Consider the following 17,874-nt stretch of genomic DNA (forward strand, 5'->3'; position numbering starts at 1 on the left):
GTTGTACAATTTATATTTCATACAATAATTTCTAGTTAAAGCGCAATGACAAATTAATTGCTATAAAAGGCCAGAATACAAACAACATTAAAAAATTAGTTCAAAGTATACAAACATTTGCCAAGTATTAGGTTGCTGAACTTGTCGATATACACTTACTTGATTGATAATTGTGTACAACGCATTACAACGTAAACCATTTTATTCGGATGGCTTTAACACGTCGTTTTGGCACAATGACGTTCTAAATTTTTTACCTTTAAAATGGTCCTGTTATTCTATGGATAATAAATATACTGTTTTCGTTTGCTTTTTGTATACATATCTATATATTAGTAAGCAAGCATGTTTCTTTAAAACCTTTTTTCTCAGCTCGTGTGAATATGAATGAAAATCCTTTATTTCAACAGGCAAAGTTAGGGCCACATGGCCCTTTCTTACACTTAACCTGCATATATAACTATTAATATAAAATAAAATACACAATTGGACACATTATTTACACAAAATCAATACTTTTTTGATAAAAAGAAAACAAAATGTCTAAAACACAGCGTGAGCATCGCTGGGAAAATCTACGCATTCTGTTAGAAAGATATTTTCCTATAGATGTGCAAGCACAAAAAATTAAATTGAAATTATAAAAAAATTAACATGGGCCTTACGGGTTGCCATGCTGGTGACAAAATAACAACAAAATGTAAACGGAAAATCAAAACAAATGGAAAAAATTTCCATTACATGTTTTATTTACAGCTTGGGGTGAAAATAGATAATCCTGTATATTACGTATTTTGGTCGAGTTTTCAACTACTGGATGACCTCTAGTTTTGATAAAACTCTGCATATGTGTGTTTGTTTTTACTTTGCTTTTTTGCATTTCAATAAATGATAGACTTTATTAACTTCCCTGTAGCAGTAAAACCTATAAGTACCAGTTAAAATTCATTTTTCAAGAAATATTTGAGGAAAAATTCAATCAGCTAAATGTAAAATTAATACTTTAGGTTTGCTGTGGCAGGGCTAATGGAAAAACTATGGGTTTCGTATGGGCTTCTGGTATACAGGGTGATTGATATAAGTGTGCCAGCCGTTTTATTCGAAAACTATAAGAGATATCAAAAAAAGTTAAATGGTAAGTGCCTTGGATATTTAATTTTAAAAATTATAGTCAAGTCAAAAACATTATTTTAGCCGCCATTTTTCCAATATGGCCGCCAACTTTGATTTTTCTTATGGAACACCCTGTATTTTATGATGTATTCTGGTAGAAAAGGTAATTTTAAGACAATTTTATTCTTGTGATTTTTTTCATAAACCTAACCGTTTCAAAGATAATATTGGTTTAAGTTGTGAAATTTTGAATGGTTTTCGAGCAAAACAGCTGGCATGCTTGCTTCGAAACTCTTTCTCATGCAGAAATTTCAAAACTTTAACCATTATTATCTTTAAAACGGTTAGGTTTATGAAAAAAATCACAAGAATAAAATCGTATTCTGTAAGAAAAATCAAAGTTGGCGGCCATATTGGAAAAATGGCGGCTAAATGTAAAATTAATACTTTAGGTTTGCTGTGGCAGGGCTAATGGAAAAACTATGGGTTTCGTATGGGCTTCTGGTATACAGGGTGATTGATATAAGTGTGCCAGCCGTTTTATTCGAAAACTATAAGAGATATCAAAAAAAGTTAAATGGTAAGTGCCTTGGATATTTAATTTTAAAAATTATAGTCAAGTCAAAAACATTATTTTAGCCGCCATTTTTCCAATATGGCCGCCAACTTTGATTTTTCTTATGGAACACCCTGTATTTTATGATGTATTCTGGTAGAAAAGGTAATTTTAAGACAATTTTATTCTTGTGATTTTTTTCATAAACCTAACCGTTTCAAAGATAATATTGGTTTAAGTTGTGAAATTTTGAATGGTTTTCGAGCAAAACAGCTGGCATGCTTGCTTCGAAACTCTTTCTCATGCAGAAATTTCAAAACTTTAACCATTATTATCTTTAAAACGGTTAGGTTTATGAAAAAAATCACAAGAATAAAATCGTATTCTGTAAGAAAAATCAAAGTTGGCGGCCATATTGGAAAAATGGCGGCTAAAATATTTTTTTTGACTTGACTATAATTTTTTAAATAAAAAACCCAAGGCACTTACCATTTAACTTTTTTTAATATCTCTTATAGTTTTCGAATAAAACGGCTGGCACACTTATATCAATCACCCTGTATAATTAAATAAACATATAGCATATACAGTGGATAATTAAACACATTTTACAGATGAAAGCTTGAATTAAATTATTGAAAGATTACTATTCCTAATTCACCATTAAAGTTTCACCTGGTAGATGTGCATACTTAAAAACGGAAAGAACCTTTTCAAGATATTGTATACATTACTCACTCAACCCATGGCTGAATTATGAATGCAAGTGTTGGGGTTGTGAGCTTCCCCAGGGACCTTCCCTTGCCTCGAGGGATCTATGAGTCAGGCAACACCCTACGTCAATAAGCTAGGTTACTTTTGAGGGAAACATTTGCATACGATTATAGAAGCTTCTTCAAAATGCTTGGTTGTTGTCAAGTTATGTCATATTCAATTCATTTAAAAATTCAATTATTTCACACAAATACATAACTACGATGTATTTGTATATATATCTGTATATTAATAGACAAGCATGTTTCTTTAAAACCTTTAAAACCTTTCTAAAGTTGGGTTTGTGAACGTCTGTTATTTTATTTCAAAAGTAGTGAGGCCATATTTTAATGGCTAAAGACACTCCCGCCAATCCAGTGAATACAAGAAGACTTTTTTAATCACGATCTATGCTCTTGTTTTTCACGAGAAGGCCGCGTAAAGTGCCTTCTGGGCTTACTTCAAATACTTACAAATGCTTACTTCAATATATCTCTTTTGACTTTGCTAATACAAGTCATTATACGCTTTCGTAAAGCGGTTAGTTATAACGCAATGACTAATTATTGTTCAAATAAATTCCAGAATACAAACAGCATAACACAATAACGCTATGTCTAATGACAATGTATATTAACTACATAATTAGTCTTGATATCTTAGTTGACGGACACTTCTTAATGCAAACACATTAGTACACTTAAAAATTAATAATGAATCCACCACCTCTATTTTATTACGTCCATGCCGTTATGCACTGACACGGTAAGTTTAGATGCAACAACCCATTCGGCAATCAAACGAGGGCATTAACTACTCTATATTGGAAATGTGTCTAGTAATTACTTTATGGAGCAATACGGAATCAGTTATTTAGTCGAGTTATTGTCAAGTTATTTCGTGTCGATTGAATTTCAACAAAGCTTGGACAAAGCTAAAGACAGTGCCAATCCAATATAACGACATGTAATCATTTATTCATCGCGGAGTTTGTCAACACTATATTTTTGATTGGATATCAATGATCAAATTACTTCCACGACATTCAATAGGTCATCTGAAATATTGACATTGATATAAGCGAACACTGGCCGTAGACTACCGTAAAGTGAACTATTTTTGTTAACTCCGATGTCAATAATTATTATACATTTCAAACTCATTAGGTTTAATTATTTATTTTCCAAGAACTCTTTGAATCACTATTCAGGGGTCAAGGTCATAACTATGCGAGAGTTTTACCTCAATTTATTTTATTAAGTGTAACTACATCCGTGTTAACTTCTCTATCTAGATGATATTTTTAGACCCCTCTGGATTGATGTCAGCGACATCCTCTGAAAAACAGCAACACTAATGTTCAAATGCTGGAGTCAAATAGTTGCTGTTTCAATAATTTTGTTGATGAAAATTTTATTTTACCAGCCCCACTGAATTGGCTGGTATGCATTAAATCTAGGCCTACTTTTGTCACAATTACATAGTTTTTGGAATTTTACAGATTATTCATTTTGTAAATGTCCGCGTAATGTATCATAGGTACATTTAGTTACAATCGTGACTAGTTGACGTGATGTTAGTGGGCGGGTGTGACGTCAACGACTAGCCAGTCAAAGCAATGTTGGCGTTAACGTTACGGCGATGTTGATGTGAAGTTGACGTTGACGTTGATGTTAGTGGTCGGGTGTGACGTCAGCGACTAGCCAGTCAGGGCAATGTTGACGTGATGTTGATGTGAAGTTGACGTTGACGTTGATGTTAGTGGTCGGGTGTGACGTCAGCGACTAGCCAGTCAGGGCAATGTTGACGTGATTTTGATGTGAAGTTGACGTTGACGTGATGTTAGAGGGCGGGTGTGACGTCAACGACTAGCCAGTCAAAGCAATGTTGGCGTTAACGTTACGGCGATGTTGATGTGAAGTTGACGTTGACGTGATGTTAGTGGCTGGGCGTGACGTCAGCTACACAAACATTGTAAGGCTTCCGCCCCCACAGTGATCAGTGAAGGGATGTTATTTAACACCGCCATAAACGAGTACATTCAGTATCTCATTAAACGTTCACACAAATTTAGTTTACAATTTACAATTTTTCATATGTTAATAGTTTTCTGTTAATTTGTTTGGGTATAATTATTGAGTATATAAAAATATTCTAAATTCCATCCTAACCCAAAATATTTCACAGGGTAGTCTCAATTGAAGAAATATCTCTAGCTTAAAAGTTACATACTCGACTCTTTTAGAGTTTTGGTTAAATATGGTAAACTTAATTCAACCATTTTGTAAACTTAATCAAACATTTTTTTAGGTTGGTCACGATTAACGATATTTTAAAATATGTTCAATACCGTCAAGTTTTCATAGTTTTCAACTTTGTATATCGGGACCAGATGTTTTAACGTAGGAGTGTTGAGGTGTTGTTGCTACAATGACAGCAACCAAAGTCATTACAGACTGTCACTGCCACACGCTGTTGCGCGGTGGGACACCATCACAACACACTCACTCACACACAGTCCTGCGTTCCACGTAGCTGTGTTTACATCAGTACACCACCACAACACACTCACTCACACACAGTCCTGCGTTCCACGTAGCTGTGTTTACGTCAGTACACCACCACAACACACTCACTCACACACAGTCCTGCGTTCCACGCAGCTGTGTTTACATCAGTACACCACCACAACACACTCACTCACACTCCGTCCTGCCTTCCATGTAGCTGTGTTTACAACATCAGTGCTTACCTTTCAATACAAGGCATTTAAATATCACTGATAAAGGACAGAGGTAATCTTCCAAAGTTCTACTAGGACTACAGTATTTCCTAATCAACTTGGAAGCTGTTTAAAGATTGGGTTCAGCTGTACACTGATGATTGTTTACGCAAAAAATGGAGATGTTGTTTTAAAAACCTAAATCATCGACCCAAATTTTTGAAACAAAAGGTCTTCGTATGTTGGATAGGAACCTCTATAGATAAAAGTTGAAATTAATCTTGGGAAGTTTTACCTATATTATACCTTTTTCTGGTTTAATTCCATTGACACTGATGAACTCCAGGGAAGTACATTTGTTCCTAGAAACAATTTAAATATTAACTACTCTAAAAATCTATATTCACTATCAATTTCTGTATTTATTATTGCATCCACTAAAATGAATCTATTTTATCTATCAAAGATACAAATTAGTTACCTGCAAACATAAATTTCCGAGAACATTTTACCAATTTATGTTAAAAAAAGTTTATTTGTTTACCACTTAAAATATGTTAATTTTTTATTTGCGTGTTTTCATCAAGTCTGAACAGCTTTCATCGTGCTTTGAATATAAGGAAAATTTCTTTATTAAACATTTCTTAAGACTAAGTATACTCTTAACTTAGTTGCAATTAATATTTTATCTTTAGTTGCTAAAACCCTGAAATGAAAATCAAATTAGTAAACAGCCTCACACGGTGGTTGAGATGTTAAATTCCTTTGTGTAGCATGAATTACAATAAAGTTATAATGAAATGTCAGTAGCAGCTCACGCGAGGACTAGTTCTTCCATCAGCATCTCGTCAGCTCGCTTATTTATATTCTAACATAATAAAGGCAATGATACTTTGTAACGAGCTGTGTGTGTACAGTCTTGACGTAGGGTCTAGGTGTTGGCTTTGTAAAAAACACACCGCGATATTTTGTCACACAGTCTTTATTGAAGGAGTTTTTGGTTAGTTGTTGTTTTATGTGTGATTGTGCTTCTTTTTATATATATATATATATATATATATATATATCTTGCTCCCATTCCCAAACTTAAAACTCCTTAGGGATGATTTCCTTCAGGCTTCCAAGTTATTAAACTATTTTATTAGTTGGGCATTTGAAGGAATCCTCATGTAATTATTTTCTCTAGATTAACTTTTCTTTGTTCACATTTCTAAACGTTATCTTTCTGACTAACAGCTGGCTGAAATAAATTAAAAACCGTTGTGCCACAAAATAATATTATATTTTTCACCACACTACGAAGTTTTTAGCCGTTTTACAAACGTTTATTGGAGGCCGAAAGGTGCATTGCTGTCCATGCCAGCTGTCATCGTCATTTTGGGACCGAGCAGGTTTTTACATCCCTAGGGCCAAAAATCATATGTGTACTTATTTTCCTAAATCATTAATGCATATTAAATACAAAATCAGTATCATAGCATTGCAGTAAACTTGTTTTATTGTCACCGCTGCCTAAGAACTAAGTTATTTATTATTTTTCCTGATTCCTCAAACTATTTCTTCATATAATCACAAAGTTAAAGTTGTGTTGAATGTTAGTGTGCATTATTATTGTGGAAAGTAGTGGTAATAGGGTATAGTGTGGTGAAAAATAGCGTTCGTACCACGAACCGAAAAGGTTTTTAAGCTCTCGCGAGGGTTGAAAAGAAAATGTTTGTCCATGTCATGAACTATATTTTTCGTCATGTCATGTTGCGAAGCTATTTAACAAACTAAGTTGGAAAACGAAAACTCTTTTCATGTAAAAAATAATCTCTGAAAACGACTTCCAGCTTGTTTTAAATTTTGGTAATGTAAATGAAGTGATTCAGAAAGTGTAGTTTGGATCTGAAATTGATTCGATTATTTCGTCTATTACTGTTCATTATGTCGAACTATAGACAATAATGCAACAATAGGATACAATTGATTAAATCAACCGATATAATATTGATACATGCGATGCTTATTGCTTACAATCGAAGTTTACAACTGTGAACAACAGCAGATTTATACTCCTGACTAAAAGGATTTTTACTCCCTAGGGTGTAGGAATGTTGCAATATCTTATTACAGCTATGCCTATGTCCTAGAGAAGGAAACTAGTGTAATATTGACATGGTAACCTTTTCAATTAATTTAAAAGTTAAATGTTAATAGATGCCCATTTGTATGCTTAATATGTAGGCGAAGTAACCGTTATATTAGAGTGAGGAGTTTGTTAAGGAATATAAATAATATGTTGAAGATACAGTATTTTAAAGAGAGTTTGAGTAGGAGTCACAAAGCTCCTGTAGTGTGACGGTGTGCTCGACGGTGCGTCTGATTTCATCTCTGTATTCGTAAACATTTCCAGCTAGGGACGTTCCGTTTCAACAAACAACTAAGGGAAAGAAGTACCTTATTATTGTGTTGACTTTAAAACTAAAATTCTTATTTTCCATAGTTTTTAAAAGGAGTTTTTACTCAATTATTTTTGAGATTTTGCACTCATTTTATTTATACATCCATTTTGTTTATACTATGCGCTTGATATGCTCATTCTAATACAGAATTAATATCTGTTGAGTACACCAACAAATAGCAGCTTTAGAAGGTTTTGCAATGTATGAATTAGGTATAACAGTATCTGGAAGGATGGTACATTTTCTTATATGGTGACCCAATACCCCATACTGAAAATTACAATAAAAGACGTGACCACACTAAAATGATAATTTCATTTATATCCTTATTGCAATAAGTCTCACAGCAATCAAGCTCTTTTTTCATTTGTTTCAAATTAAATATAATCCTGGGAACCCTTATGTGTCTTACTTAAATGTTTGCTTGACAGCTTTTAAAAATACTTTTAATGTAAATAATTATTCATTTTATAAAAAAAACTGAAATACATTGAATTTATTTATAAAAAGAAACTACTTATCTCTAAAGGCTGAATATCTCAAACCCCAATTACCTAAATGTATATTTGCTTATATTAGTTTTGTAGTTAAGTATCCTAATACGTGGTTTATATCTTTTATATGATTTACATAGTATGTTGTTTATATTTTTTTATGAATTGTGCTAGTTACACAACCAAATTTAAAGGTTAAATCAAAGGGGTAATCTTTTTTATGTTATCAGTGTTCTCTTTTACAACAAAACATTGTTGATTAGTGGTGTGTTGACAAATTTATTTTGTTTCCTTGTAGACCCTTCATAACTAGCTCTATTTGCATGTATTTATTAAAATTATTCAGTTTTTGTAGAATTAATTCCAATCAATTAGAATTCTTTATAGTACTTCAAAATTTACTATTCAAAAATTCAATCTGGAGAATTAACTAGATTATCGTTGAGCTCTGTTTTAGCGAGTTTCCCTACAGGGATGTAGCTATAGCTGCCTAGGTGGCAGGCAGGCACATGGAGTAGAACATTAAACAGCCTTTTATCCTGTGAGTGAACCAAGAGTAGAGTATATTTATAACTAATTACAGCTGATGTCATCACTTTGCCTAAGCTCTACATCTGGTACTTTGACCAGACATCAAAAGTTAATTAAATTGGAAGAAATCCTCATGAAGCTATTAACCTGTTTTAGCCCTAACTAGTTATATTCCTCGCACTATTTTTATCTTTTTTTCTTTTATATTGACGTGAAAGCCTTGTAAATTCACCTAAGAGTTACCAGCAGGAATTATGTAAAAATGAACTTATTACAAGGTACCACTTTGAAGTAGTATACTGTTATCTCTACATAATTGACATGATTTGAGGTTTTAATTAGTGAAAATTATAAATTTATTTTGTGTTAACAACTTGTAAATATTAAAGAATGTTTTCCTTTGTGATGTTATGTGCACTTTCATTTTGTTTTGTTTAATATAGACCTTCTATTTAATATATTTAGTTTGTGAACGTTGTCATTGGTTCCACAGCCCAAGAAAGTTTGCCTCTTAAAAAGGTTTCTTACAAATAAATGCTGGGAATCCAGCCAAGTCTGTGTCTATATTTTGTTATAAAAAACACATTCTGACTTGTATCTTGGCACGACTACAACATGATGACGAAATGACAACATGTAAAAATCAGCATTTATCCTATACTAAATTGTATGCCTGAATCAGTAACACGAAATATGAATCAAAATATGGTTAAGGGGAATCAAAATAGCCCAGTTTGAAGATGTAAGCTTTAAGAAAGACATAGTGTAAACACTTTATATTAAATGTTGAGTGTTTCATTTAAGCCTTTCTTAAAATATACCTAACTAAAATTCATTCAGTGTAAATAACAAGCACAACAATCGTGATACAAATTGTTGATACACAATTTTGTGTGAATTCAAATCATACTACAGTAGTATTATACATTGAAACAAATTCTAATCGAATGATAGTGGTAAAATGGACAATCGGTAAAAAAAAATTATGGATTACTTAACTGATCTGAACTGACGGGTTCAGGATTGTAAAGTGAAAAAATGAGCTGTATAAGATTGATTGTTGTGGGTTCATTAGTAATTGGTTGGTGATAGAAACCAGTGAATCACTAACTGAAGCTTGCCTATGTTCTGTTATCCTAATGCAACTAAGCAAGCACTAGACACTACAAAAGGAAAACAGAAACAGGACAAACTGTTTAGTCCTTTGTAGTAACTGATGGTTCATCAGTATTATATAACATTTAAATTATTTTATACTGTACAAACCTCAACATAAACATTATCTTTTGTGTATTTCTTACATTATTAAATAGGGTTCTGGTCTCCGATATTTTCGGGTCGGACGGGGTCCCACAGTTGGCCCGGGGGCTCAGTTCGGACTGAAATAATTATCGAGCCGAGCTTCTATTTTCGCAAGTGATATAGCGTCTGCAAAAATGTGCGATCGAAATTTGACTATTACTCTGCGATTGGGGGTTGTCACGATCGTGGTGACGTTTATGATGTCGCCGTGACCCCGAGAGATGTCCACGATATCACATTGACCGTGGAAGATGTTCACGAACAGCCGTGACCTCAGAATGTGTCCACGATCTTGAGGAAGATGCCAACGATCTTGCCGTGACCGGGGGAGGGTTTACGATTTCAATGTGACCGGGAAAGATTTGATTATTTTAATTTTAGGGGAGATCATGTACAATATTGTATGACCCGATTGCAGTGTTAGATTTCCCAATCTCGGATATTTGGATCAACCTGAGTTTGACTTGAGAACCGAAGGCCAACATTTTTTTACCCGATCTATAGTCAAAATGTCTTTGCCTACAGACCATTTCTATTCATTTCTTCACCATACCTGTTCCATTTCCTTAACACACCACTTCAAATTTTGCCAAAATTATTAATTCAGTCATACAGTATGTAAAGCAATACATTTGTTACAGGAGTGAATTGGACTAGTCTATGACCACCGCCCAGTCAGCCCACGGCTCTCTATGACTCCGCAGTCCAGACCCAGCACCCATGTGCAGCCTAGGGTTTAAAACTCGCAACAGCCCTTCTCAGAAGACGTCCCTGCGATGGGGCGATTGTTGTAAACCCTTCTAGCTTCTTCACTTGTTACTCCGTACCTACTGACCGTTGTTACTTCAAAGACTATTTTCGAAATTTGTTATAAATAATGAATTCTATATTTTTCTGGGGAGAAAAGAAGACTTTATATCAGATATAATATATTTTAGTGAAAGTGTATTTGGTTAAAAGTTGAAATATTTATTTTTATGCTAAATCAAGTCCGATACATATCTTTCGACTGAGAAAGGAAGTTTTTCTGAAAAGCCAAAGGACAAACAATCCAACGTAAGTATCAAATACTTAAATATCATAACCAATGGAAATTAAGGAAAGGAATTTAAACGTAAAGCTTTGAATATTTTACTTTCTTTCCTATCCATGGTATATGTTACGTTATGAAGAAAGCATTGTTTTCGTCAAAATCCTCGAGATTGAGTTTCGGGTGAAAATATCCGCTTTGGGTCCTCCTGAACCCCCAAAAAGTGGTTTTCAAAGTGATGTATGTGTGGAAGTGCACAAAGCTACAGACTAACGCCTCTGGTCCGATTTTGACGAAATTAGGTATGTGGGGGTTAATCTGGATTTTTAATGGTGATTTTTCTAAAACCAATCAAATGATGGAAAATCGGATTTTCACAAAAACGGCTTTAAGTTAACGGTTTTGATATAAATTTAGTATGTTCTGGTACTTTAAATTCCAAACAAAATTTTACAACCCCTTTCCTGTAAAAATTATGGTTCAAAATGTATTTCGGCTTTTATGATTTGTTTTCATAAAATATCATAATTAACTCTCACCACTCACTCGCAAAGGTTTTTTGACATGCTAAATGGGACAATGTATTTCATTGATTGATACCATTTATTTGTTTATAATATCATGTAGGAGAAGATATTTGGAAACTATTGAGAAGTAAAATATTATGCTCTGTTAGCTGCCCCTGTTGATAGCTGAATTATTGCTGGTAAACCCTTTTATACAGAGTGACTGAAAAGTAACTTGCAACCCCCATTAACTTTTCAACCATTTGGGATATTTGAAATTGGTTTGGGCAACGGCAATCTTCTTAGGTATGAGGGGCTACAATTATCATGGTTAATTTTGCAAATTTTGCCCTTAGGGGTAGCAGTGGTAAGGGCTATCCATAGTATATGTATCCATTTTAACAAAATCCCTTCATATCAAAACAGTTTGCCGCAAACCAATTTTAAATATCTCAAATAGTAGTTAAAAAGTTAAGGGGGGTGCATGTTAATTTTCCGCCACCCTCATGGTTATTTGGATTTGATACGTTTTAGGGCACCATTTTGTTATTAGGGGATTTTGGTTTTCTATATGTCAATTGTTTAGTTCCGTCAAGACTAGTAAAATGATACCAAACTCGACTATACTTGCCATTTGAAAATTTTGAGCTACCTCCTACCCCCGCTGGGTAAGGGCAACATTTTCAAAATTCCATCATTATTGTAGATCCTCATACCTAAGAAGGTTGCTTCAAACAGATTTAAAATATCTCAAGAGGTTCAAAATTTAAGGGGGTTGCAAGTTACTTTTCAGCCATCCTGTATTATAATGTAGGTTGGCAAAGGAAATGATTCAAAGGAAAACAAATTGATGCCAATAAGCTTGTGATGTTCATTGGTTCATCGTTGATGTAGTTGAGTAATCAGAACACTGCAATGTATGATAACTCGGTGTCTTTGCTACAAAGTTTGCTATGATGCCTGTATAATCTTTCTGAAAACAAAACTATCAAAACTTTGAAATCAAAATTTTAAATCTAGATTTTTGTTTAACTGGCTTAGGCTTTGTATTAGTCCTAAATCATTAAATTATAATAATCTTTGTCTGAAGTACAGTTGCATTTTGTGACAAATTTAACAGGTGCTAACTATGTCCATTTCATTATTATTATTTATAAATAAAAAGTTGTAAATTGTATTTTTATTGAATGAGAGAAGTCAACAAGTACGAGATAACAAACCAAGGCTCACCTTCCAGTAATGAGAACTTTCTGTGTGACACTTCTAACAAGTTAATTAATTATTACCAACTTCATAATTACATTTTGAGCACTTCATTTTTAATTAAAATCAAAACTCAAAAGATCTTCAAAATTAAAAAAAAAATCCAGTATTTAGCATTCACAAAAACATTACTAAATCAAAACCTTTGGTAAATTTTTACTCTAGGTAATCTTAGCATAAAATATCATACAAATACGCCAATTACAGTAATATGGAAAACAAATACTTTTTCTCATTAACATTATTTGAATATATATTGTTGTATATCTATAATATTATAAAATTGAGGTGGTGGTCTGTCTGTATGTGCGGCTCTCACAACTAAAATACTAAACCATAATCCAAATTAACCACAAAGATAGTCCATATATCTATATAGAAATGTCATAGGCCTATTCTCTCCCCTAGTTCCTCCCGGGCTTCGCCCCTTATGGATGTTCAAAGTTTTGAGGTGAGGTGCTCAAAAGTAAATATTGATTAGTCTCCATGGAAGCGTGAGAAAACTCACAATGTTTATCCTTGCGTTGAAATTTCAATGTAAACAAGAAGAACTGCCAAATGGGTCAATTATCATGACATTATTTTTGACATATAAATTGGTCAATCCATCTGAAGTGAATATAAAAATACTTGGTTGCTTGAACATTTTGTATTTTGACAATAATTGTATATGTTATTAACTTTATAATTATGACCTCAAAACAGTTTTTAAAATATTTTTATCTAGTTCTGTTTATAAGTTGCGGCCATTTTTGTCAGACCACGCACGGCGTTTTTGGGCTTTGCAGGCATCAGCAATAAATTAAATATCTTTTTACAGAATAGAGCTAGAACAATGAGACTTTTACCATTATTTTCAGTGAAATCCCTTCTATAAATAAGGTTCTTTAAACATTTTCTCTAAAACAAACACTAATGCCTTAAAATTGTCATCTTATTTTGACAATACTTTTTCAACAAAGTGTTCTTTTTAAGGCCTAGTTTTACAATGAAGGAATGAAATACCATAGGTAATGTGTTTTATCATGTAAGATATGGTAAAATACTTGCCTATGTCAGAATATTGAGTCTGAATTCAGTCTACTTAACTGTTTATAAGCTATTAAAAATTTAAATTTTCCAATTATTCAAAAGTTTGAAGTGCAATATTTCTGGTGGGGCAAACTATAAAAATCCAATTTGTACATATGTGATGTGTCTGTAGCAACATACAGCAAAAATCTCAATGTTGGTATTTGATCCAGACACGAGTTATAAAATTTCGAATTTAAAGGAAACTTCAACTTTTCGTAAACTTCTTATTCGATCTTTTTGAACTTGGTATCGTTTATATCGTTTTATAGGAAATTAAAAATGCTAAATAAAAGTGTTCTTGACATTTGTTCATACCATTAGCCGTTTTTTAGTAATTTAAGGTAAAAAAGTTAAAATTGCCGCCATTTTGAAATTTTAAGTTGAATCAAGATGAATTTTTTTTCTAACATTGGTCTTTTTTACCTTAACCTACGTACCAAGCTTCATAAAGATCGGTTGAAAAAATTCAGAAATGAAAATGTTTATGTAAAAAATACAAAATGACGGATATCTGGTTAACGAAGTGATTTTGGAAAAAATGTTATTCTTGATTTTCTCTTTATTTTGACTCAAGGAGTCACTAGGTAAAATATGTCCCCACCTTTTTTGAACACCCTGTATAGTCAATAGTTAAATCGTCTACACTTCATTTCCGTCATTTCGACAGCATTTCGGGTCATCTTCGGTCCAAGCAAATATAAATTGTTATGATAAAATTTGATGACATTAACAAAGATTTCAAATACTAATTTTATATGTACTTTGTTATGATTTAAGCATAGCAAATTCCCTAATCAAGTTCTGTATTTTTGTGTGTATGTCTGTTGGTAACGCATTAGCCTAATGTCCTTATTTCTCAGTGTTTCGGGGAAAGGACAAGAGCACCTTGATAATGAAAATGTCAACCCGAATAAAGTGTTCAATTGTGAGGTTGAGGTAGTACCATACTTTTAACCATTGTGGAAAGTAACTTTCAATTATAGGCCTACCTTAGGGCTATGCCTCATAGATCTATAAAGCATTTTTTAGTTTAATCATTGAATTTAACATGGACCAACACGATCGCGATGATATTTAATTGGGAAGCATTTGTTTTGGCTTAAAACTGTCAGATACTGTATTTGCGAAGGTTTATATGTAATAGTTTTGCCAGCATATCTGAAAATATGCAAACCAACTGCTGTTCTTAATATAAGAAGGTTTCAACTGACTTGCATAGAACGGGCACACAGCTAGTCTTAAATAAAATAATTAACACAACTATGTAGTAGGTTTGTTTATTCTGAAACTATGTCTTGTCATAAATTATATGTTATGATTTTAAGGGGACACCTGTTCTTCAAAACTTATTTCTTCCTGATGCAGCTAGTCTAATATAAGAGTCTTATTAAAGTTATTCATAATCTAAAATATACCATGGTTCTAAAAAGATAAAATTACAAAAAAAGTACCACATAAAATATATCAGTGTAGTTAGAGTGATATATGAGAAGGAAGGCAGCAAGAATTTTTCTCAATTATTCAACAATTATGGAGGAAGGGTGTCTTATCTGTGATCTCCCCTCCTCTAGTTTCTAGCTCTACCCTCATCCTGTGTCAACAGCCAATGTAGCTAATAGTTTTACTGGGCTATTTAAAAAAAAATCAGAAAATTGACAATTCAATTGTTTAGCAAACAGCAATATCTATGTTAAAATATCAACTTTTAATTAAACACTTTTTTACTACTTGAACAGCATTGTGCATGGATGTAAGCAGCTTTTGTTTAACAATTTAAAATGTTATAAGCATAGTGACCAAACCAGTTAAAAGCAATGCTAGTACCATTAACCTATATACCATCATTTAAGGTATAAGGTATAAGCAATGCTAGTACCATTAACTATATACCATCATTTATGGTATAAGGTAGAAGGTATAAGCAATGCTAGTACCATTAACTATATACCATCATTTATGGTATAAGGTAGAAGGTATAAGCAATGCTAGTACCATTAACTATATACCATCATTTATGGTATAAGGTAGAGGGTATAAGCAATGCTAGTACCATTTAACTATATACCATCATTTGAGGTAGAAGGTATAAGCAATGCTAGTACCATTAACTATATACCATCATTTATGGTATAAGGTAGAAGGTATAAGCAATGCTAGTACCATTATAACTATATACCATCATTTATGGTATAAGGTAGAAGGTATAAGCAGTGCTAGTGCCATTAACTACATACCATACACAATTAGGATTTACCACGAAACAGTGAGATAACAGTTTTCTTTGAGAGGATAAAAGATATTAGAAACCCTACAAGTTGCCCTGCTATGTGTGGGAGCAGTAGGCTATTGATTCTCTGAAAAAATCCTGTCCTTGGTAAAGATTTAGGCCTATTGCACATTTTGTGATATTTATAGGAATGTATGCTATTATTAGGTGTTGTTTTATAAAGAGTACCCCATTATACAGCTTGCGTGTGTTCTTTTTAAAATACTATCAATAATGGTGTTGACAGTAAGAAAATTGTTTACACTTTACATAATCTGTTATTAGGTTTTTTAGGTTTTGATGTTACTGTAATTTTAGAAAAACTGTACCTATGCTCAAACATTAAAAAAATATATCAATGGAAAGTTAAAACCAATTTGGAATAATCAATAGTATTTCCAAAATTCTAAGCAAAAATGGCTACCCTTCAGCGAATGAATGTTTTGTATAAAAAACATCATATTAAGCTTTTTGTTTTATGTAATTTATCACAAACTGTATTAAAAGTAAATTTTCGATTCCAATTTGAACCTAACCTGTCACTGGTAAAAAAGTGCCAATGATCCTTTTGTAACACAAACAAAATAGGTGTTCCAACCAGTTCATCTTCAAGCTTCCCACTATGGTGTATGTACAAACAAGATCGGCGGTTTTGTGATGGTTCTTTGATTATTGGTGGTAACAGCAATAATCTTATATGTAATTTACAGTCAACATGTTAATGTACAATGCTGTACTCATTTTAAGTAAGATCCAAACCTGGCCAAAAATTATTTAAACAGTTGGCCATTTACTAGATCACAAATTTAGGTCTATCCAGTACAGTACCGGTAATTAGCCAAATTGGCCATTCAATAGGATTTGATTTGATCAATTTTTCTTTCAAAGTTCTGGGGCCTGTTTCATAATAAACTACAAACTAAGCCTGCCCTTATGATCCCTCAGAGCGTTCGGTCCAAGGTTGAGTTGTTGAGAGTACACACAGCCATTTGCAAGGTAAAAGAGTACAGGCTGGCCAGCATTAATTCTAAGGAAGACAATGTCAATATAAAAATGGTCACCCCATCTCAGACCAAATGCTAGCTTAGTTTTAGTATTTTGGAGGTTTTTAAGCCTCAGTAATCATAGTTTTGACCAACTTCAAGGTAAATGTGTAGAAACAGTTGTGGACACATAATTTTCAAGTTCAATGGGAGTAATCCTGTATAAAATTTCATATAACCTACATAGAAATATCTGCATAGAAACAATAGTTCAGTCAATCCATTTCAAGTGTTTATTTCCACTAATATTTCTTAATTTTATACAATGACACAAAGAGGCATTGAATTATTTCAAAAGAGTCATAGTAGAAAGGTATATATCTAAGTAACAAGAATAACTAAATGGTTTATCATACTCGTATAAGGTGCAACGCCTCACCTCAGCTATACATACAACACATTATTACACCTTTAAATGTGTTTTCAGAAGATGATAAACGTATCAGGAGTAATCTCCATTGTGCTGTTCTACCTTCTCATCCTTGGAGTCGGCATCTGGGCAGCTCGCAAGAAGCAAGCTGGCAATGACTCGGAGGAGGAGGTTATGCTGGCTGGCCGCAGCATCGGACTGTTTGTTGGGATATTTACCATGACAGGTATAGACCACATCAATATTTCTCTGTATGGTGTGTTACTCTTATTACTACGAGGGCTGTTCAAAAAGTAACGGTTGGAATGTTTCTGTATGGTACTGACCATGTTTTATATTTATTGTTTCGTCTTCTCAATGACTGTCCATCCGTCACCGCAGAAGTGTCATTGGGCTGCCCATTATCG

The 17,874-nt window shown here is 33.1% G+C and overlaps 1 protein-coding gene across 1 annotated transcript in view; it reads left to right on the forward strand.

The window, feature by feature from the left end:
• Positions 1-17,874, forward strand: part of LOC128983428 (high-affinity choline transporter 1) — a 67,689-nt gene that overhangs the window by 13,462 nt on the left and 36,353 nt on the right. Inside the window, exons 2-3 of the mRNA XM_054402716.1 lie at positions 10,557-10,971; positions 17,525-17,693. Coding sequence (XP_054258691.1) covers positions 17,528-17,693 — 166 coding nt within the window. The 5' untranslated portion in view covers positions 10,557-10,971; positions 17,525-17,527. The remainder of the gene's footprint in view (positions 1-10,556; positions 10,972-17,524; positions 17,694-17,874) is intronic.

Source organism: Macrosteles quadrilineatus, unplaced genomic scaffold, assembly GCF_028750875.1.
Source record: "Macrosteles quadrilineatus isolate MER2022 unplaced genomic scaffold, UCM_ALF_1.0 Scaffold_1__1_contigs__length_201487025, whole genome shotgun sequence".
NCBI lineage: Eukaryota > Metazoa > Arthropoda > Insecta > Hemiptera > Cicadellidae > Macrosteles > Macrosteles quadrilineatus.